At 40.8% G+C, this 22874-nt stretch overlaps 1 protein-coding gene across 5 annotated transcripts in view; it reads right to left on the bottom strand.

The window, feature by feature from the left end:
- Positions 1–22874, bottom strand: part of LOC137452513 (cadherin-6) — a 116442-nt gene that overhangs the window by 37081 nt on the left and 56487 nt on the right. For all 5 annotated transcript variants that reach the window (XM_068160984.1, XM_068160983.1, XM_068160986.1 and 2 more), the window contains one exon: positions 15286–15641. In XM_068160984.1, coding sequence (XP_068017085.1) covers positions 15286–15516 — 231 coding nt within the window. In that variant the 5' untranslated portion in view covers positions 15517–15641. The remainder of the gene's footprint in view (positions 1–15285; positions 15642–22874) is intronic.

Genomic DNA, 22874 nt, shown 5'->3' with positions numbered 1-22874 from the left:
CCCCAGGAGTAACTTGTACCCATTATCCCTTGTCTTTTACATGTGACTCCTTGTAAAAAGGGAGTCTCCATTGTCCTGGTATCTGCCCTATATATAATGGTATGTGGTAATAAAGTCTCCTCTAAGCCTTCTCAAGGCAGAACAAACCTCAGCCTTCACTCATATGGCAGCTCTGCCGGTTCTCTGATCATTCTCTGTTAAATTGCAATAATTTCTATTAAAAAGCAAATGAAATGTTTCAGTAAAGGAATCATCCCAGATTGTAACAGGAAAAGGGTAAAACAATGCCCTATAAGGCTCCTGCTTTAACCTAAGTACTGTTCTTAGATCTAAACCTGAGGTTTTTTTACTTAAAAAAAAGCCATGAGATCTAAAACAAACAAACAAACAAACAAACAAACAAACAAAAAAAACACAACAAAAAAACCCCACACCTAAAATTGCATCTACTGCAAATGGAGAAAACAACTAGATGTCAAATAGAATTGTTCAGTAACAGCAATATCATCTGTAAAGAAAAAAAATATCATCCTGATACCAAGATGTAGAGGAGGAATAAAAAAAACACCTAGGAAGAAACCTGCAGCAAGGTGATGCTATCTTTCTATTTCTTGAGAGCATCAAAATGTCAAAAGCAGGAATGCCAATCTATTCCCTGTAAATGAATGACACTAAGAGAAACTAAAGCACAGTTACATGCTGCTGAACAACTTCAGGCATAAAAAGGGACTGAAAAGCAATAAAAACATTTCAACATTCAGACACAAGCAGGCATTCAGAAGGTAAACTCAGAATAGAAGATGGTGGCATCTGATTTCAAAACAAACAAACCATGGAAAGGACACTGGAATAATAGTAAATGGTGGTGGAATGGAAAAAAGGAGTAAGAAATAAAGAGCCTGGATCTAGGGGTGCTGATGGACTGCTGGCTGCCCGCACGGCCAAGAAGGCCAGCAGCATCCTGGCCTGCATCAAAACCTGCATGTCCAGCAGGAGTAGAAAGTGATGGTACCTATGTATTTGGCCCTTGTGAGGCCACAGCTTGAATGCTGTGTTCAGTTCTGGACTCCACAGTGTAAGAAAGACATAGAGGTCCTGGAATGTGTCCGAGAAGTGCAACAAGTCTGATGAGGGGTTTGGAGGGCATGTTCTATGAGGAGTGACTGAGGGAGCTGGAGGTGTTTAGTCTGGAGAAGAGAAGGCTAAGGGGAGATCTTACTGTTCTACAACTACCTGAAAGGAGGCTGGAGTGAGGCTGGTGTTGGTCTCTTCTCCCAAGTACTAGTGATAGGATGAGAGGAAATGGGCTTAAGTAGGGCCAGGGGAGGTTTAGATTGAATGTTAGTTACAGTTTCTTGACTGAGAGAGTGTTGAGGCATTTGAACAGGCTGCCCAGGGAGGTGGTGGAATTGCCATTGCTGGGAGTGTTCAAGAAGTGTACAGATGTGGCGCTTGAGGATATAGTTTGGTGATCATGGTAGTTGGGTAATGGACTTGATGATCTTAAAGGTCTTTTCCAATCTTAATGATTTTATGATTTGTCATTTGACCATGGACAAGGGCAGGCTGGAAAACTCCTTTCTCGTTTTGTGAGGGCTATACGTGAGGCTGCATGACCAAGATATTGAGGGACATCAGCCTGGCTGATGCCTGCATCCAAAATAGTGTGGCCAGCAGGAGCAGGGAAGTCTTTGTGCCCCCGTACTCAGCACTGGTTAGGTCACACCTTGAGTACTGTGTCCAGTACTGGGCCCCTCAATTTAACAAGGACATTGAGACTCTTGAACATGTCCAGAGAAGGGCAACAAGGCTGGTGAGAGGCCTCGAAAACAAGCACTATGAGGAAAGGCTGAGGGAGCTGGGATTGTTTAGCCTGAAGAAGAGGAGGCTCAGGGGAGACCTTATTGCTGTCTACAACTACCTGAAGGGAGGTTGTAGACAGGAGGGGGTTGGTCTCTTCTCCCAGGCAATCAGCACCAGAACAAGAGGACACAGTCTCAGGCTGTGCCAGGGGAGGTTTAGGCTCAGGATAAGGAGAAAGTTCTTCCCAGAGAGAGTTGTTAGCCATTGGAATGTGCTGCCCAGGGAGGTGGTGGAATCACCATCCCTGGAGGTGTTCAAGAGGGGATTGGATGTGGCACTTGGTGCCATGTTTTAGTAGTCATGAGGTCTTGGGTGACAGGTTAGACTTGATGATCTTTGAGGTCTTTTCTAACCTTACTGATTCTATGATTCTATGTTGTGATCTTTGGTTACAGAACAGGCTGGCCAAATAGTAGCTGGGAACATACTCTTCTATTTCAAATGCATGAAGCTACGAATAAACACCCATACTCTGGTGACTCCTACCTTTATGATACATCCTTCAAAATCACAAATGAGTTTTCTAACCTGAAGTGCCAACATGCAGTCACAGCTAATCAGCTTTGCAAAAAATCAGTTGGAAAGTATTAATCCTTTCAACATTGCCTAGGGCCTATCTACTCTTTTTCTCTTGGGCTCCCCAGCTGCTGCAGCCCTTCATAGTGATTAAACAGGGACAAAGGCACAAGAACTTTTGTCCTGCCCTGCAGTTAACTGTTACCTGGGACTAAAAAGGTCTCTTTCTGTTGGCCCTTTTCTCAAGGGGCAACTCATTATTAGGTCTTAATGAATATTCAGCAAAGCTTCAAACTATGTAAAGGTGTCTGTGTTCTCCTGAGCTGAGAGGTGTTCAGCTCTTCTGTGATAATGCTGTTTTATTTGTTACTCTTCCTATTATTTCCAAGCATAATTACAGCAGGAATTTACAAAGTTTGCCTTTACAAAGACAAAGCAGGTCTTTAATTTATAAGGCACAAGAAACTGTGGTGTCAAGTCTGCTCTCTCTATGTATGGGCCCTTGAATTTAATGTTCTTTTATCAAACTTCTTGCTTTTCTTTGAACTACTGTGTAATAGTAAGAAAAAAAGCAGATCTTTCTTTTACACTCTGAGGAACACAAAACAATTCTTTCTCTGAGTAATAGCTCACTTCTCACTTTAAAAAAAATTAAAAGCTCTTTGGTTGTAAACTGAATTTTCCCAGTTTTACCTACAGCAGTTGCATTTCACTATGCCTTTGTCTGAAAGACTAAAGAGCCCTCTTCATCTAAACAGTAGCGATGGTAACAAAAGGGCATTGTACAGACTTCTGCAATTACCCTCACAAAAGCATCAAGATCTGGTTGTTCTCTTAAGAAAAGCCAAGGTGGTTAAAAAAACCCACAGTCCTCTGCTTTTTTCCGTGGTACCTTAAGACTCTGTGCTAAAGTGAAAAGGAATATATGAGCTTCATTTCTGGCAGGTGAGCTGTGGGGTTAAGGAAAATTAAGTGCCTGACTTGTAACGACTTTCAATGGGAATACAATGAGTCCCTAATGGGCCGCATGCCTCCCTGGGAAATTTCTCCCTTAAATTCCCATTTTTCAATGAGAACTGTACTAACAATTCAAGAGCATCAAGTATCATTATTGCTTTTTTTCCAAGTCAGAGCAAAATAGTTCCAATATCCTGATATTGCATATCTAAAAGACAGATATGGGCACAGGAAGAGGTACCTACAGCATAGTTAATGTACCTGGACTGTTTAAGCTTACTAATTAACATATAAACGATGTCTCATTTTCTTTACTTTTTTTTTTTCAAGAGAAGATACTCACTAAGACAAAAGGCCCAGGTATGTATCTCATCTGTTAAAAATTACACAGGAGAAAAAAAAATCATCTGACTTTTTCTAGGTACCCAGCTATTTTATGGCAGAATACTTTTGTGGGTTTAATCTAAATATTGTCCAGTTAATTTGAAGGTCTTCAGCTGACTGTAATGGGACTTCTGCCATGTACTGCTTTACATAGTCAAAAAGTGAACTCACATAGTAGTAGATGACAGCAAATACTCCACTGAGATAAGAAGAAAATACTACTTTTTTTGGTTTTTTTCCCCCAGAAAAGAGTGCATTCAACAAATGAGCACTTCCATAATTAATAATTTGGTTTAATATATGTGCCCTAATCTCTAAATTATGTGATGTGTTTAGTTAGTCCATATTATGGAGCAGCTTTGATTGCATTTGATTTCTCAGGAAATCCTTTTACTCAGGGACAGTTGCTTACTTTTTATCACTGATCACAATTATCCATTTTATCAGTGAGAAAATGTTTTCTTTGGACTTATGAACTTTCAAAAATGCCTCAAAATGATACAATAGGCAAATGCAGCACCTTAATGAAGGTATGTGAATCAGTACATTTCTAATTCAGTGAAAATCCCTGTGAGGGTAGGGAAGAATCTATCTTAACAATTATCTAGGGTAAAAAAATGACAAAACAAACCAAGAAAATCCCTTGGCCCAATATCCAGAAATGACTTATTGGAATATAGCTGAATAAAACATCAGGCTTCTTCAGCAAGTAACAGCTTCTGACTACTCCCTGATGGATGTGCTTGAAAGCAAATGCTCATCTTTTGCTTACTGACAAAGGTGACCCTTTGATATTCTGAGTACTTGATGCTGACAATCAAATCCTGAAATATGTGTAAGAATTTTATATGATATATAAAGGTGTGCGTGGCAGGGAAGAAAGGAGAGGAAATGGAGAAGGGAAAATATAGACAAACACTTAAACAAATAAAAACCCACATTCAGGTTTAAATGAAGACTTAATAAGAAGGAAATTAATTCATATCCACAGGTTTAGTTGAGTCTTTAATCTACCTGCATGCCTGGATCATTTAGTTCAGAAGCTAGGGAAAAAAAAAAAATATCTCCATGCTGCTGTGTTCCCCAACTTTGTTTCTAAACTAAAGTTTTTATCATGTAAACACAATTAAGGATTTAACAGCAGGTACAATCTAAAAAGCTTCACATTTAAATTTCCACAGGATCTTCTTCAAAAAGGCTGCTCACCTAGGAATATGTTTATGGGAAACTTTAGCCAAGGCTGCCACTGAATAGGTTTTTCTTTCAGGTAAATATTCCTCAAAGTGCATTAATCAAGATATGAAGTTACAGCTCACATGACTTGAATGCTGCAGCTGAGACATGTAGGTCCTTTAGAAAGTCCACTCCAGGAAGGCAAGGAGGAGAATTAGCAAAAGATCATCTGGATAGGTGGAGCTTCTCTTTGGAACAGGTGACAAAACAATCAAGAGCTTGTAGATAAGAGGACAGACCAACACAAGACATCATGACAAGCATCTGCTACAGACCACCTCCTCAAAGAGATGAAGTAGTTGAAGCTGTATTTATACAGATGCAGAAAATTCTATCATTGCAGGCCCAAGTACTTATGGGAGACTTTAATCATTCTCCTGTTTGCTGAATGGCACTATGTCTGTGTGCAAGCGAACCAGAGTGGAGGATGCATTATGTTGGACCCATTACGCATGAATTAAAAAGACCTGCTCAGGCATGTGAAAGTGCAATTTGCCCACAGCCCCCAAAGATCCTTGAGCCTAGCAGAAAATTCTGGTGGAGTGAAGCATTATTCACAGCAGACAAGAAACCAATATATTAGGAGCCTTTTAAGTAAATTGGAAAAACTCGTCTCCATAGGACAACATTGGATGGATCTAAGGATGCTAATTGAATGTTTTCTTTCTATAATGTCTGAAAAGCCATAATTGTTGGGGAATGTTCTAAAATTCTGAAAACATTGAAAGGCATACCCATTCCAGAAGAGAGCAAGATGAAGAAGCTGAGAATTTAGTAGTGGCAAATCATGCTTGGCTAACTTGACTGCCTTTCATGAAGGCATGGATGGCACTGTGAACAAGTAGAGGGCAGTGGATATCGTATGACTTTTCAGGGCTTCTGACGCAGTCTCCTACAGTACCCTGGCAGACAAATGAGTGAGATATGGAAAATGAGATATGGAAAAAGTGGGTGAAAAATTGACTGGATAGACAAACTCAAAGGACTGTGATCTGTGGTATGAACTCTGACTGGTGGCTGATCACTAGTGATGTTTCTCTCACATTGGTGCTGGCGGTAAATGTTACTTAATGTCTTAATGGCTCAAATGATGGAATGCAGTTTTGCAGATTGTTAAAAAATGGAAGTTAGTTGGGTAGAATGCTCTCAATATTGAGAAGGCCAAGCTGCTATCTGGGGAGACCCCAGCAGCCAGGAGAAATAGACTTATGAAAAATAAGAAGTTCAGTGCAGGCAAATGCAAAGTCCTGCATTTATGCTGGAATAACCCCTTGCAGCATTACAGGCTGGACAGGAAAAAGTGTTGCAGTGGAAGTATCTGGGCATTCAGACAGACAAGAAATTGAACATGAATCAGCTATATGCCCTTGCTGAGAAGAAAGAGAAGGCAGTGATAGGATGAGAGGCAGTAGACATAAGTTGCAGTGAAGGAAATTCTGATTAGATATTAGGAGAGGGAAAAATAAAGAAGGGAGAGATGGTTAAGCACTGAAAGAGGAGCCTAATGAAATTGTGGAATGTCCATCATTGGAAATACACAAAATTTGAACACACACTCACTGCCCTGAGCAGCTTGCTCTAATTGGACCTGCTTTGAGGAGGGGGTTAGATCAGATAGCCTCTAGGGGTTTCTTCCAGCCTTAGTTATTCTGTGATTCTATCTGCCAGGAGTGATAGTCAATCCCAGGCTTCAGCTAATAGTTCAAGATCCAACATTGCCTGTCTAGGAATGTGAGTTCATATTGACTGGAAACCTGGGAATTCTTTTGGTGAGAATAGTTGCCTACGCTCTTCCAATTACATCATATCTAGTATTCATGAAAGAAGAGAATTCTCTCTGAAGCACACATAATTGGTGTGAGCCTATCAGTCTAAATAATCTAAAAGGAATTTTTCATAAAATATTTTCTGTAGGTAAAATAATAGATATTTACATGGGGTGAGTTTATCAGGTGAGTGCTCTACATCCTGACAGGCTTTATTACTTTAAAGCAGCAGAGGCTCAAGCTCACATTATTTTACAATTGCCATGAATATTCATGCAATAATTTTCAAATACAAGACATTAACTCTTTGCTTGCAATGCCCTTGGCACTTGTTACTTCCTATATGCACAGGATATTCTGTGAGGAGTTTTAGCAGTTGTAAGCAGCATTAACTCTCTTTTAAGCAACTGACCTGAGATGTGTAAAACCACAGAATGAGCATGGGGTTGAAAGAAACTATGAACGCTCTGACACGTCTGTTTGCATGCCCTTCAAATCCTCTGCTGGTGTTCTGGTGAGCTTCATTGCAAGGGCTGCTGGGTAGGACGGGGCATGTCATGGAGCCAAACATACAGTTAAACTGTTTGGTTCTGTCTTTGGGAGAACTTAACCTTCCATTAATGATAGATGACATTAAACACAGAAGTTATACAAGAGACCTGACTTCTTGTTGCCTTCCAATATGAAGATGTAGTATGGGCAAAGCTGACAACCATGCTAAAGATGACTGAATGACCATTATATGATCCTGTGCGGGTCAGTAAAACCTTCTTTGTTCCAGTAGACATCTAATGGTAAAATATTGCTGGATATTTCACAAAGAGACAAAGTAAGAAATAATGCCAGAGAGACAATATTCCTAAACAGCAAGGCCATTCCAGCTGAGTTGTTCTGGACCCCTGCTCTTTATAACATGGCATATGCACATTAAGGATAGGAGGACTGCAGTCTTGGCTAAATTATATGACTCAAAAGTAAACAGCTCTGAAAATCAATCCATGGGAATGATAGTTCTAACATAAACATTCGTTAGTTTTCCCCTTCTCCTTTAATATACATTTTTAACTTCCAGCTCACTGGGAGTATTTTATTTCTTTACAACCCTTGATGTTCTGGGTTCTTGGTGGTTGTTGGGGTTTTTTGGTGACATTAGAAAAGTGAAAGGATTGATATTTTTCCTTTCTTTCCAGAGGGCAATTCTTCCCTTTCCTTCATCTGCCACCTCTGACTTGCATGATAACCACAAGCTTCACTGAATCCTGAAGTATTTGCAAGTGCATGCTGAGGTTTGTTTCACCCCATTAATGGTGAAAGCAAGCCACAGTCTGCATTAGCACATACGGATCAACAATATCAACAGCATTCACATCACAACACATTTTCAGTTTGTCTTTTGAAATGTTACGCTGACTGACCACAGCTCTCAATCTGCTGCCCTGTTGTGAACCTGTGTTCACCACTAGGTGAAACAGCAGCAAAAGAAAAGGGATTGTAGTTTATGGTTTAATATTTTTGGTGAGCCAACTGTAAACAAAAAATTGGTGGTGTAACAATGGTTCTTTCCCTTGAACCGTCATTAGTCTGCACATTCCACATTTATGATGTTGCAGCTTTACGGTGAGGACTTTACTGTGCTGTATATAGGAAAATGGTAATCTCAGCTCCAAAGACCTGTGATCTAAGTAAATCGAAATAAAGCATGAAACTTCACCAGTAGTTTCTCCCTGAGGAGGAACATTGTGTTTAGCTGTTTTTCTATAGCTAGAAGTCTAGGGGCACACAATTCAGGAACACATCACATTGCTACCAAGAGTAGGGCACGATGATCCGTGACATGATGTGGCCCAAAACATAAGTACTGGTATGAGTGGGTTGTTAGCATATGGAAAACAAGATTGTTTAGTTCAAGGCACAAAAAAATGAAAAATAAGAATTAACAGAAAGATTGGCTTGCAGGTTGCAGGATTTCATGCTTCTCTAGGTGGAATGGGAAGAAGGTTATGTACTGTTACAGCCTAAGTACCATCATGTGCCATAATGCAGGAAATGTGGTATGTTTCAAACAGATGGTTGTAAGGATCTTATGTTGTGTAATATATTTGGATACAAGGATGATGCCAAGTAGATTCACAATTATGATGATAATAAACATTAACCATCCTGTATTTCCTGCCTTTTCATTTTCTGAGTAACATTCTTGTCCATCCCACCCATTCCTCATTACCTCCTTTCTTAGCTCCCATATGACAGTTTAAAATCTGCAAGCTGTTTCTGGATTGTCATCCTGGGCCTCTAACCTCTCAACCGTCCCTCATTTCAGAGTTATCTCTATTCCACAGAGACTGACAGTACAGAGAAGTTCTATCAGTGCCAGTAAATCTTTCAAAGAGGAATATAAGACAAGTGTGTGTGTGTGTGTGTGTGCAATACAATATAGGAATGAAGGGCACTTGGGAAAGTCAAATGGTGGAACATCAAATATGAATGATGGATGAGGAATAAAGGAAGTGCAGATGCACCATGGCATTTGTTCTGCCTTTTAAGAGAATGACAAATATTCAGCCTCCTGAAGTGGAAGGCAGGTGACCTAATAATTTAAATGGGTGGGGTAGGGAAGATGGCAAAGAACTTTGGTTGTTTTTTTTTTTAATTTATTTTAATCTCAGTTTAGAAATCTGCCTTTCATCTGTGCATAAAGTTATTTAACCTCCCTGTATACCAGTTTCCTCATGTGTAAAAGGCTGATCTTAATGTTTTTTTCACTACACAGTTAAGCATATAATTGCAGTTGACTAACACTGAGACATATAAAGGACACAAACAAGGATTCTGTGACTTTCTTGTCAGGAGAAAGGGCAGGAGTACTATGAATGGCCTTCAAAAGCCTTATTCCTCTGCAGAGAGAGGTGCAGATGGCCATTAGTACTCCTCAAGGACCACAGCACTCTCACACAGATAGTGTGCTGGAGGGAAGCCTAAATCGGAAAGGGTGCAAAACTTTTGTCCTTCTGCATGGTAAAAGACGTGGAGGTCCTCTGAGAGGAACAACATAAAGTCAAATTTTATGCGCACATTAAGCTGTGGAAGAAGATTATGGAGGACTTGACAGGGACAGGGGTCCAGGCCAGAGCATTCTTTACGCTCTGGGCAGTTCTGCAACCCACAGAGCACCTTACATTGACTGATTCAACCTGGGGGTGACTAACAGCTGTTTTCAATTTTGTTATGAAGCCACTTCAAGGCCAGGAATTGTTCAGGGCTGACTGGTCATTTAGAGACTTAAAACCTATCTCTTGGACCACCAGTTCTCCTGGTAGCAGAATGCAGAATCTAGAACTGGAGAACTGTTTGGAGTAGACTCTCTGAATAAATAGATGTCACAAGGGGAACTTTTAATTGTAGACCTTGCAAAGATAACACATAATCACTGTGTTTGGAATAGGAAACTGCAGGTTTCGGGTTTATATCATAGTGCAAGTTACAAGGTAAAGAGAAATACTGAGAAAGTGTTTGCCAAAAGAACTGCATAAAGGATATTAAAAGTGCAGGTGGCAAGAGTGATTTTAGTTAGACTTTTCATATCTTGCCTTTCTGGGGGAATGACGAGTACAGAATGCTAGCACACTAACAATGTGGGAGAAAGAGAGGTTTCTCTTTCTAGTTATCATGTCATCCAAATAAGATGTGATGATACCTTTTAAACATTGGGGTAATGTGACCCATTACTGCTGCAAATGCACGGACTGTATTACATGGCAATAATTTCCCTTGGGTCTGCTCACAGCCAGGTATTCTTTTTTTTGTTGCAGTATGTTGCTTAGTCCCACAACTTTCAGTGGCTTGGAGAGATTCTACTTTTTGTTTGATTTGCTTCTGTTGGGATACACTGCAAGGAATGATTCTGCTTGTTTTCAGAATAGTTGTAGCCAGAAGTAAAAACAGGCAAAAGAAAGAAAAGCAATACTGAAACTATATTGTGGTATCATTTAGTTCATACCCTCCTCCTCCAAAGCAGGATCAATGGCACCTTAAACCATTCCTGACAGAGGTTAATTTATAGTTCCCTGTGGTTCTTTCAACACCAAACAAAAGGATTCTGGTTTTGCCTACAGCAATGCAGTATTCTTTCTTTTTTGCCAAGCCACACAGCAGCAGAACTTTGACTTTATCTTCTTTGAAAAATAGAGCTGTCAGCAGAGGATGATTGTTTATGATAGGTTGTACAGGTAGTAACATCAGATAGCTTCCAGACGAGCATACTGCTTGAATTATACAAACATCAATAAGACAGTGAAAAAATGAAAAGTATGTCTGGAAGTTTCCTTGTAGTTCCACGGTTGTGCTGTTTTTATCAGGAATGCAAGTTGTTCCTTTCCACTGCATGCTGCCAGAAGTTGTTCCTGTGTTAATGAGTAAGATTTAAGACTTGTTCAGCTCTTTCTTTGGTCTGAAAGAAAGTGCCATCCTATTCCTTTACATAACAATGATTTGCAGGTATATACTTTTACAAGACTGCTCAGTGATGGATGCCAGTCTATAGATTTTATGTGGCCAATGGCACAGCCATGAATTGACATCAAGTGCATACAAATAGTAACTATACTTTTGAATAGAATCCTGGAACAGGGCAAACTTTTTTTCACTCTTTTGCCCAGAAATATCTGAAGACATCTAGGGAGTGTAGCATCTATCTTTATATACAGCTGCCCTACCACTTCATTGTTTACCTGTGATTTAGAGAGTTACCCCAGCCCTTTAAAACAGTACTAAGCAGCCACAGGTACACCTAGATCTCTTTCAGAACCCAACTCTACTGTTGCAGATTTTGGCTAGGTGGTAGTGCTGGGCAATTCTGTACTTTGATGCTCATGTAATCCTTTTATTTTGGGATCGAGCTCCTGCCAAGTGCCATAATTTCTGAACCACAAAAAAAAGATATCTTCAGGTTAAAATGTCACCATTCCCATCAATCACACTTCAATGAATAGCTGTAGTTCACAAGTTATTCAGCAGTGCAATGAATAATTCCATTCTAGAACTTTGCTGCAAGTTCCTCATATTATTGTCTGAGACTAACCACGACTGGGAGAATTTCTACTTTATTTCACTAATATACAGGAATGAAATTCAGGAATATAAGAACTGGATAATAAAATGATGGATCTGGTGTCAGAGCCACAGCATACGATCAACTGGAGCTTCTTGCTGGCAGCCACATAGTCTTGTCTAGTGTGATAGAGCAGTGTATTTGGGCTGACAGCAAAGTGTGTAGCATACAAAACTTTTTAGTAGCTGACAGTACCCATGGGTTCCAAAAAAGGGCTACTTGGTTTTGTATGTGCTTAGGTAATTATCTCCTAAAGGATGGAATGCATTTGGGTTAATTGGAGAGTTTTAGGCTGGATGCTAGGAAGAAATTCTTCACAGAAAGAGTGATTGGCCATTGGAATGGGCTGCTCAGGGAGGTGGTGGTGTCACTATCACTGGAAGTGTTTAAAAAGAGGCTGGAAGAGGCACTTAGTGTCATGGTTTATTTGATTAGATAGTGTTGGGTGATAGGTTGGACTTGACGATCTCAAAGGTCTTTTCCAACCTGGTTAATTCTGTATTCTGTATTTAGGGAGCACAGTAGTGCTCTGGGCCATGACTTGGATAATGCCTCAGCACTGTCTTCAGTACTGCCTTGAGCTGTGTCTTCAGAGAGATTACCTTTCTTTTTTCCTCTTAAACCTGAATGCATTCCGCTTCACTTTTCTCACCTCTCCCCCACCCTGCCCTGTTTCCCACTCCCCTCCCCTTAGCCCCTAAAATTATTATGATGTGAATGTGGTATTTGCAATATAAACAATTACAGGGTTTTACAACTGTAGTTTGGACAGTTTGTAGAAATAATGCTGATAGAATCTTTCATAACAGGTTTCCTGTATCTCACATTTTTATGTAGATGTTTGATTGAATGGATGTGAACAAATTAAAAGACAAAAGCCCACGTGAAAGATTTTTGTTCCCCCTGCGGCTTATATGGAGGCCTTTTTTATAATTATGATGTTAATACCCACCAGTTTTTCTAATTAGGATGTTAATGCCCACTAAACACAAAACCCCCCAGATGATCCTGATCTGAGTGGTTATACAGTAAGACATAAACACAATGCCCCTATCTCTATCTCTATCTCTATCTCTATCTCTATCTCTATCTCTATCTCTATCTCTATCTCTATCTCTATCTCTCTTATCTTAATAGATTTTCCTTTCCCCATTTCTTTATTCTGTACTATAATATAAATACTATAACCAAATATTTTTACTATATTTCGTTCATATTTAAGGTTAACATCTAATCCCCTGAGGAAATACATGCTTCATAAACACATTCATTATCTTCATTTGCCCACACCAATCAACTTTAATCGTTCAGTTAAATTGCCTGGTTCCCTCATTTTGGAAACATTCAGCTGTTTCTATCATTTATCCTCACACCAATACTCAACTTTCTCTGATAACAAATGGCTGCTCTTCCATGCCTTCTGGCTAATTGTTCAATTACAAGGGGGTGAGTAGTTCTGGCATTTGAAAGATGTGTGAAAGGCCACATGTGAACAGCCCAAGAACACAGAATCAGTGACATTCATGCAGTATTTGTTGTTTCTGTGCTTCTACCGATAGGCAGAACAACAACTTTTAAAAATAATGTCTACATTATTTTTCTCTCTGACTCCAGTTCAAACTTTCTTATTTTTCTGGTCCAACTAGATAATTTTGAAACTCTCAGCAAACTCACCCTGCAGGAATATTTACTTTCCCATCAGTCCCTCTGAAGCCAGTAGCTTCTGCTCTAATTCTGCAGAGGAGAGAAAGGGGGGCTTGGGGCTGAGCAGGATTAATATCAAAATCACAGCGAAAATGACAGGCTGTAGGACTCACATGCTGCTTTATCTTTGGAAAAAGAGATGTTCATTACTCTGATGCTCCCTGAGTAGACTGTCAAACAGGAGTGTGTGTTTAGGACTACTTCCTTCAACTGATTTTCTTTTCTCTTTTTCCTTTTTCCCGATTTCATATTTCTTATGTTATGTTTGTTGCTGAGGGTTTTTTGGTTGTTTGGTTTTGTTGTTGTTTTTTCTTCACTGTCTCATCTTCTGTTTTTATATGTGCTCTCTTTAGGTAATCTTTTCCTCCCAACTCCTATCCCCTCATTTGATGTCCCTTTCACCTCCATCTTGATTCCTGTTTTAGTTTTCTCTCCTTCCACCTCAGTCTAAGTCTTCCCTCTCATTATCTTCTGGGTGTTTTTCTTACATTCTTGTCTTCCCTCTCTACTCCTCCCTAAGGCTTCTCTGCCTTTGGCTTTTTCCTGTAGTTTGGGCTCCATGGCACCCTTTATGAATGTTGATTATCCTGGTTGGAGCTCTAAGACTATTACACCAGTTGGGTAGCTCTTCATTGAATCACGCCTCGTGGCCATTTACAGGAAAGGAGTGTCACATCCAGCTCTGACTGACAGATGATTGGCAGGAAAGAAAAGCAGCCACTATCTCTTCTGGGAATGCTCAGAAGCTTGCAGAGGGAGATAAAATGTCAAACTGCTGTGATCCGCAGCCTTTGCCAAGTGGTCTTGAGACATAATCCCATTTTAGTTTGGAAAACTAAGCTGTATTGTTTCTGCTTCAAGTGCCATCATCAATAGCATAATTTCTGCATTCTGGAAGAGAGACTCTATGGACTGCAGCAGCTTGGGCAGTATAGACTCACTCCATAGGTGCATTAGATCTACAGTTCATCTGTGCTGTTATCTACAGGGAGGTCTGCTTCTCAGGGAGATGGGTATTCTCAGAGTTAAGCTGTGAATTTTAGTTGTGGGATTTTAGTTTATTTGGTTTTGCTTTTTAATCATTGTATTATTACTTTTATAGACTCTTTTCCAACTGCCAGCATGCTTTGAGCTTAGAAATGTTCACCTGCCTCTTGCTTCTTAGTGTACAAGCACAGCGTGCGTCAGCTCTTTGTAATAGCATGGATTGTGGTATTAAGGTCATGTCAGAGTCCTCAGTGGCACCACAAAACTTCATCAGAGAATGACTGCAGCATTGTTGTGTACAGTGGGGAATAAAAGGGCAAAGGGTTACCTTCTTCTGGATAGACAGAATCCTTGCCAAAATATGAGTACTGTGAATCCTAAATATCTTGGACCAAATCTTCTCCTGGTTTATCTATCATGACTCCAGCAAAATTAATCAGCATAAGTGAAAAAGCGAATTACATTTTAAAGCTAAAAATCTGGCCTAGACAACTCTAATAAACTGCATTATTTCTGGACAAAAATGAAAGCTTGAAATCTTTAACATAGCTGTGCATGACTGGCCATGGGACTTGCTGGTTAAATGAAGAACTTCCTGTTGTTGAAGCTGAAGCATACTAACTGTTCTGTTGAGCACTCTTCAGCAGAAGGTAAGCAGACAGGAAGGTGAACTAAAAGTTATAGCAAGCATTGTTTTCACCCACTTGCTATTTCTGGATTTCCAGTGATTCTAAAAGCAAAATGTAGATGCATATGAAAGAATCTTACCTTGCCAACGTATTGGTAGTCAGTTCCTGTGTATTCCTCCAACAAAAAGAACTGATTCCACATCCAGCTCCTTTTGGAACGGTGGAGGTCTCGCCTACTGTTTCCAGACAATACCAAAACCTTTTCCTTTTCTGGAAAGCCACTAGTCCTTTTGGGTAATGGAGTTAAGAAACTTTGGTGGGGCTGACCAGCCCAAAACAGCAGCCAGAAGCAATGGTAAGTTCTCATCATGGCAACACAAGATGGTTTAAATAACGACTCTTTGTCTTGTCCTCAAACTAACCTACTTTACTTCTCTGAATCCAATCTCATGCCACCTTCCTTCTTTAAATAGCCTTTGCAGTCTCAAAGGATCTCTGAAAAAGAAAAAAACACGCAACAAAAAACACAAAAAACTTTAGAAGCATTTTCAAAGATACTTAACATTCATCACTACAGCAAGTAAGTCAAAAAAGTAGGAGAGTAATAATGCTTCTTGAAATGCCGCTTCCAGACATTGCAAGAAGTCTTTCAAATTATCTGTACGGAGTTCCAGGAGAAAGGAGTCCTGATGCTTGGGGCTTTTGAGCTTGTGGGTTGTTCATTTTTTTCCTCTTAAACTTCATTTACTTCCATTCATTGACTGAGGCAAACCAGACATTTATCTTTTTACTACATGAACTTTAGGATGTAACTGATTAGTTTCTAACCAGGGATCTTGATGAGGTTACTGTATTACATCGAAGAAAGGCCAGCAAGTGTGCACACTGCCTTCCCAGGAGGCATTCTCTTGCTAATGTTACGGGTTGAAGAGCCTGGACTTCAATAACTCAAGACTTCCTCCCCTCACATTTAAGGAGTTTTGCCTTTAACTTCATTTAGGAAGGAAGGGTTAGGTAAAGAGATCAGTGAAATAAATGTCTATATTTGTCAGCATCTCCCACATACTAGACCTGTTTGATACTGCATAGAAAGGTAAGTGGATATTTTGGTTTTCTCAGTTACCTACTGCCAGCATTTTGTATATTTGTATATAGTTATATATGTAAATACTTCCATCAATAATATCTACAAATAAACCCATTCAGCTATTTAATATATACCTGTGGGTTCTTACTAGCTCCTGCTTCCTACAGAATAATTACAAACATGATCCCTATCTCTGCAAAAGCTATAACATACAGTGGCATAGTACAGTGCAGTGCAGGCAGCTCTTCTGTTTTAAAAAAGTTGAAAGTTCCTATTCAGGAAGAAGAATTTATACTAAGGGTCTTAGGTCTTAGTCATTACCTAATAAACAGTTCTGGTTCCCCCAGCAAAAGAAGGACATAGAGCTGCTGGACCAGGTCCAGAGGAGGGCCAAAAAGATAATCAGAAGGCTGCAGAACCTCCCCTGTGAGGACAGCCAGCAGGAGTTAGGGCTGTTCAGCCTGGAGAAGAGAAGGCACCAGGAAGACCTTATAGCAGCCTTCTAGTACCTGAAGGGGGCCTACAAGAAAGCTGGGGAGAGACTTTTAACAAGGGCTTCTTGTGATAGGATGAGAGGGTATAGACTGAATCTTGAGGAGGGTTGATTTAGACTACACATTGGAAAGAAATTCATTAGAGTAAGGGTGGTGAGACACTGGAACAGGTTGCCCAGGGAGGTCATGAATGTGTCACCTCCCTGGAGGTGTTCAAGACCAGGTTGGATGAGGCCTTGAGTAATCTGGTCTAGTGGAAGGTGTCTCTGCCTATGGCAGGGGGTTGAAACTTGATGATCTCTAGGGTCTCTTCCAACCCAAACCATTCCATGAATGAAGAAACAGCTTTGGAACATTTTTATAAGATGAAGAAATCAGAATTGGTTGACAGAAACATTACACAACATATATTAAACACTTTGGTATGTCCAGCCAGATCCATACCCTTAAAGAAGGATCATTTGATTAATTTTCATTTGGTTTTGCACAGATGCTCTTTGGAAAAGTTTTGTGTTCTTTTTTTTTGTTGTTGTTGTTCAATATTCTGATAAAAACTCAGCTAAAAATTCAGCTCAGCAGCTCTCAATAAAGACTGTGGAATGACAGTCTGACTATGCCAAATTGAAAAGAAGTGGGGGTTTTGTTTGTTTTATTTTGTAAGCATTTCACACAACACTACTGGATCGCACTCTATATCACAGGCCAATTTTTTCCTTGTATTATATGTGTTTATTTTTAAGGTGCAGATCATGCAGAATTTAGCCTTTGAGCTATACTCACGGAGTTAAACCATTTACAATGCCTTGAGCTAGCCATTTTCCTGGTTGTCATTGCTCTTAGCAATAAATTGTATAAAATAAGCTCAAGTCTCTTACTGCTCCTCTCAGTAAATCATTTTCTGTAAAGAAATACCACTTAGTGTTTAGATGGATAGTAGGTAATGGAACAGGACTGTTCAAACAATATTGTTTTACTGCTCCACAAGGCAAAATACTGTAAAAAGGTAACTTCTGGGTGAGAGTCAGGTTTTTTGCATTAAGAGGAAGAATGGAAAAGGTACAAGGAGTTGTGAAGGAGCGTAATTTTCTCTGGAGAAGAGGGAATGTATTCAGTTAGGTCTCATGATAGCCAGAGAACTTTCTGTAGGGAAAACCAAGTTGTCCTGCAGGTCACGGGAGCTTTGTCCACAGAGACACAGAGGTATACACCCATACATGCAAACACACACACACACGTAGCAGCAAGAACAGACCTGCTGCTCACCGCAAGAAGGACTTCACAGAGAAGGAACAGAAAAGAGCCGGTGTGACTGAGCTTTACAATGTGCTCAACAACTGGTTCAGTGTGAGTCATGGAGCACTGGCAAATAAATGTGCAGGTCACTAGAGGACAGATTCTGACTCTAGGCTAGGGAGAGCTAAGGTGGCTTTAACTCTTCTCAGTTTGTAGTGTCTCTTAACCCTTTTCTGTAACCTTCTGATTTGCAAAGGGCCTTGCCCTTTACAGCTCTGACCTTATAATACCCAGCTCCAAGTGGAGCCTGTTATGGTTGGTATATTCCCTGACATGACATGAAAGAGGAAACTGTGTCTCACAACATATTTTTGACTTCTATTTTTTCACCAGGTTACTTTGCAGGGAGGTTGGGGCCTGCCCAGGTAAGATAATTAGTGACCCAAGCAGCAGCAGCAGTAGCAGGTGGCCATGTAACAGCACACCCATCATGATCTGTGCTTGGAGTGCAGATGTGAAAACATGGATGAGACAGTAGCTCTGGCTATGTGGCTTGCCTTACTGGAGAGGCAATGTTTAAGATAGAGAGCACAGCATACGTGCAAATCTATTATTTAGCTATTAGTGAAGTCTGCATGGATTGCTGAGGTGTGAGGGATTGAAAACCATAACTTGAAAGGCTTCATCTCATTACCTCTACAGCCAAATTCCACAGTGGGTCTCAGTACTTCTGCTCCTATGTGTAACATTGCCTTAGCAGTGCTGCCTGGAGTAGCATTACAACACAGGATTTGTGCCTGCCTTTTAAAGGATCAGTCCTTCAAATGCCAATTGCCAGGAAACAATTATTCCTGTGGGGAAATTTTCTGCACTTGAAGTCAGCTATTTTTCACAGCTCTGATGTCATGGGAGAAGTTTTATGGTGGCTCATGCTGAAATATAGCTCACGAGAATGATATCATAACTGTGAAATACAGCCTTTGACTCTGTACTGCAGAGATGTGTCCAAAATGCTGAAATAAGGCTGTGATCCCATAATGTGCTTTTGACTGGGTAGTCTTCACGAATCAGCAAAGCAGCTAAGCCCAGCAGCTTCCCTGTGAGCGGCAACAGAGACACACCTTTACAAATCTCGGCTTAAGTGTGCAGTTGGGGTAAGTACCAACTGAAGTCCAAGGTCTCCTTGCCCTGTAGGTGCTGATAGTGAGTTGATGATAAATTCAGTTAAGTGACAGAAGCACTATGGTCTGAGCTAAGCCTTTAGCAAAGACTGAACTCCTGTGGCTCTTAAATGCCATTTTGTGTTGCAGTCCCAATGTCTCATGCTCCAGAGAGGCCTCTGCAATGTAACTGTTTTTCTCATGCAATCTTCTTTCTTTGTTTGGAGAACAAGTCATTCAACAGGGATATTTTATTTTCTTTAGATGCAGATGTACAAATAAAACTGATAGGACCTTGGGAAGGGAGCTAAAATTTATTTTACTTCACTTTGCACAAAGACAGGCAATAAGACAAAAGGGATGCTTTAAACCTGGCATTTCTCAAAACCATCAGCTGGTCAACTGGTTGGGGAACTCATTCTGTTAACCAACTGTCAAGAGTTAAAGATGATTTTAGTGTACAACAGCCTCACACAACTGGCTGGCTCTGTCAGCTCAAATACATAGCAAATCTGGGGTTTTTAGAAGAAGGAATCTGCATACCCAAGCTTAAAAAACCTCCCAGTCTAACTAGGTGATTGTTGACATAAAAGTAATGTCACTTGCAGTAACAGAACTGTCTTCGCTGTGACACCTTGACTGATGAGAGGTCTCGAGCATAAGCCCTATGAAGAGAGGCTGAGGGAGCTGAGGTTGTTTAGTCTGGAGAAAAGGAGGCTCAGGGGAGACCTTCTTGCTCTCTATAACTACCTGAAAGGAGGTTGTAGGCAGGAGGGGGTTGGTCTCTTCTCCCAGGCAACCGGTACCAGAACAAGAGGACACAGTCTCAAGCTGCACCAGGGGAAGTTTAGGCTTGAGGTGAGGAGAAAGTTCTTCACAGGAAGAGTAAATGGCCATTGGAATGTGCTGCCCAGGGAGGTGGTGGAGTCACCATCCCTAGAGGTGTTCAAGAGGGGACTGGATGTGGCACTTGAAGCCATGGTTTAGTAGTCATGAGATGTTGATGATCTCTGAGGTCTTTTCCAACCTTATTGATTCTATGATTCTGTGAGTCTAAGTCACTGATTTAAAGTTTATGTTCATGGCAGTTTGAAGGATCAAAACCTCAGACAATTGCTTAATCACTATGAATACCAGCTGACTTAAAAATTATATCCCCTAGGTGATGATACTCATAGCCTTTCTAGTCACCATTTTTGCCAGTATCCTGTTAATGTAAGTAATGTATTAATACCACCAATGTAAGAATTCAGTCACCCATAACCACATTCCAGTCATGGGAGATGTCCCACCATGTCTCTGTTAATTGAAAGATCATAACCCTGAAATTGTACCCCTATTTCTAGTTCATACTGCTTATTTCTCATGCTTTTTACATTAGTATACAGACACTTAACAGACTTAGCAGAGGAGTATCTGTTAGCATTGTGGGTGTTGCACAATCCACTATCTCCTACAGCCCCTGGGATAGCAGCAGAGCTGGTACCCTGCCTCTCAGTTGTCCCAGGAATGTCCTCAGTGAGGCTCATTTTTGCCCTCTGAAATTAGTTTGAAGACCTGTCAATCAGCCCTGCCTATTCTTGTCCCAGGATTATTTTTCCTCCTAGAGACAAGCAGTTTTTTTCCTATAGTCAGCAGGCCTGGAGTCTTGTAGAGTAGCCCTGATCAAAGAACCCCAAATCCTGCCATTGACACCAGTCCTGCATCCAGGCATTAATCTACTGGATTTTCATATTTATTCCATCATTAGGCATAGCTAGTGAGAGGACAGAAGCAAATACTACTTGTACTCCTGGCCCATTAACCATTTGTCCCAAGGCTCTGAAGTCCTTCTTCATTGATCTCAAACTTCTTTTTGAAATTTCATCATTGCCTACTTGGAAAACCAACAATGGGTAGGAGTCAGTTGGACAGAACAGGGTAGGAAGTTTTCTTACTGTGTCCTTAACCCTGGCCCCAAGTAAGCAACAGACTTCCTTAAAGAGTGGATCAGGTCTGCATATAGGACCCTTAGCGCCCTTCAGAAGTGAGTCCCTGGTGGCAAGCACCTGTCATTTCTTCTTAACTGCAGATGTTTTGACAGTAGAATAGAATAGAATAGAATAGAATAAACCAGGTTGGAAGAGACCTTCAAGATCATCGCGTCCAACCTATCATCCAACACCACCTAATCAACTAACCCATGTAACCAAGCACCCTGTCAAGTCTCCTCCTGAACACATCCAGTGACGGTGACAGTAGGTCTGCTCACTCCTAGCCTTTCTGAATGATGTAAACTAGACAAACCTTCATAGCTGCTGGTAGTTGGTTTCACTTGCTGAACATTGGTTTTGGTGAAAAGAGGTTCACTAGGAACAGCAAACCTATTACAAAGGGGCACCTGAGGGGGTTCAGTGGCTTTTGGTGTGCCTCTTGGTGCGCTTGGTGCACTTGGAAGGAATTTATCTCCATTGATCTCCAGATTCTGAGTCATTCTGTTTGGGAAGCTGGCAAGAGAGTAGGGAGCGCGTAGTGTCCTGGCTTGTACATGGCTGATGGGACTGTTTGAGAGACTGTAGAGTCAGATTCCACCAGTCCAGCTCCCTCTCGCTCTCCTGAATAGTCCGCAAGCAGTGGAGATATTCTTCCATATCCCCATGACCCTGCTGGAAGGACCTTCCCCTGGCTTAAACATCAGGGGCAAGTGTTTAACACACAAAGCCTGAGAGAGAAGACATCAACACTGAGGAAGAAAAGGTGGGGAAGGTATTAATATGAGAGGAGGATAATAGCCAGTTAGTGAGTCCTGTGTTGGTTCTGTTAAGTGTGGTATGGAATGGCCAGCCTGATCTAGTGTGGAGTGTCCCTGCCCATGGCAGTGGGGTTGGAACTAGATGATCCTTGTGGTCCCTTCCAACCCTGATACTATGATACTACTATGAATGAAGCATGCTAGGTAAAAATCTGGAGATTATTTGCTTAGCTTTTGCCTTGTTGCAAATCCCTGCTGAAGAAGCATTGTTCAAGTGCCCAAGAGAGCTTCAGTGACTCAGAAGAGCCAGGACCCTAGGATGCTGTTGAGACTGTCCTTACAAACCTTAAGTATGTGGTTCTGCCACCCTGCAGGTTAGACTGCAAGGAAAGGATTAAGTCCGTAAGGAAAATCTGCAGAAAAATTGTGTTTTCATCATGAGGGGGAAAGGTTAAAATAGCAATAGCTGCACAAAGGAAAGTATTCCAGCTAACACACCCCAAAAAAAATTAAAAAAAGAGAAGCTTCCAGATTGATCATATTCACTTCTTTTCTGTGTCAGATTCATACATTTTAATATACCGTACTCGGGGTGACCTTATCACTCTCTACAACTACCTGAAGGGAGGTTGTAGACAGGCTGATGATGGTCTCTTCTCCCAGGCACCCAGAACCAGAACAAGAGGACACAGTCTCAGGCTGCGCCAGGGGAGGTTCAGGTTGGATGTTAGGAAGAAGTTCTATACAGAAAGAGTGATTGCCCATTGGAATGGGTTGCCCGGGGAGGTGGTGGAGTCGCTGTCATTGAAGGTGTTCAGAAGGAGACTTGATGGGGTGCTTGGTGCCATGGGTTAGTTATTTAGGTGGGTTGGATTGGTTGATGGGTTGGACGCGATGATCTTGAAGGTCTCTTCCAACCTGGTTTGGTTTATTCTAATAAAGTTTATTCTGATACATTTTACAGTATCACAGTATAACTAAGGTTGGAAATTACCTTGAGGATCATCAAGTCCAACCTATCAA

The sequence above is a fragment of the Melanerpes formicivorus genome, unplaced genomic scaffold, assembly GCF_026170545.1.
Source record: "Melanerpes formicivorus ecotype bairdi unplaced genomic scaffold, bMelFor1.0.p_v2 SCAF_55, whole genome shotgun sequence".
NCBI lineage: Eukaryota > Metazoa > Chordata > Aves > Piciformes > Picidae > Melanerpes > Melanerpes formicivorus.
The sequence above is the reverse complement of the archived record's forward strand: the minus strand, read 5'-3'. Positions and strand labels throughout refer to the sequence as shown.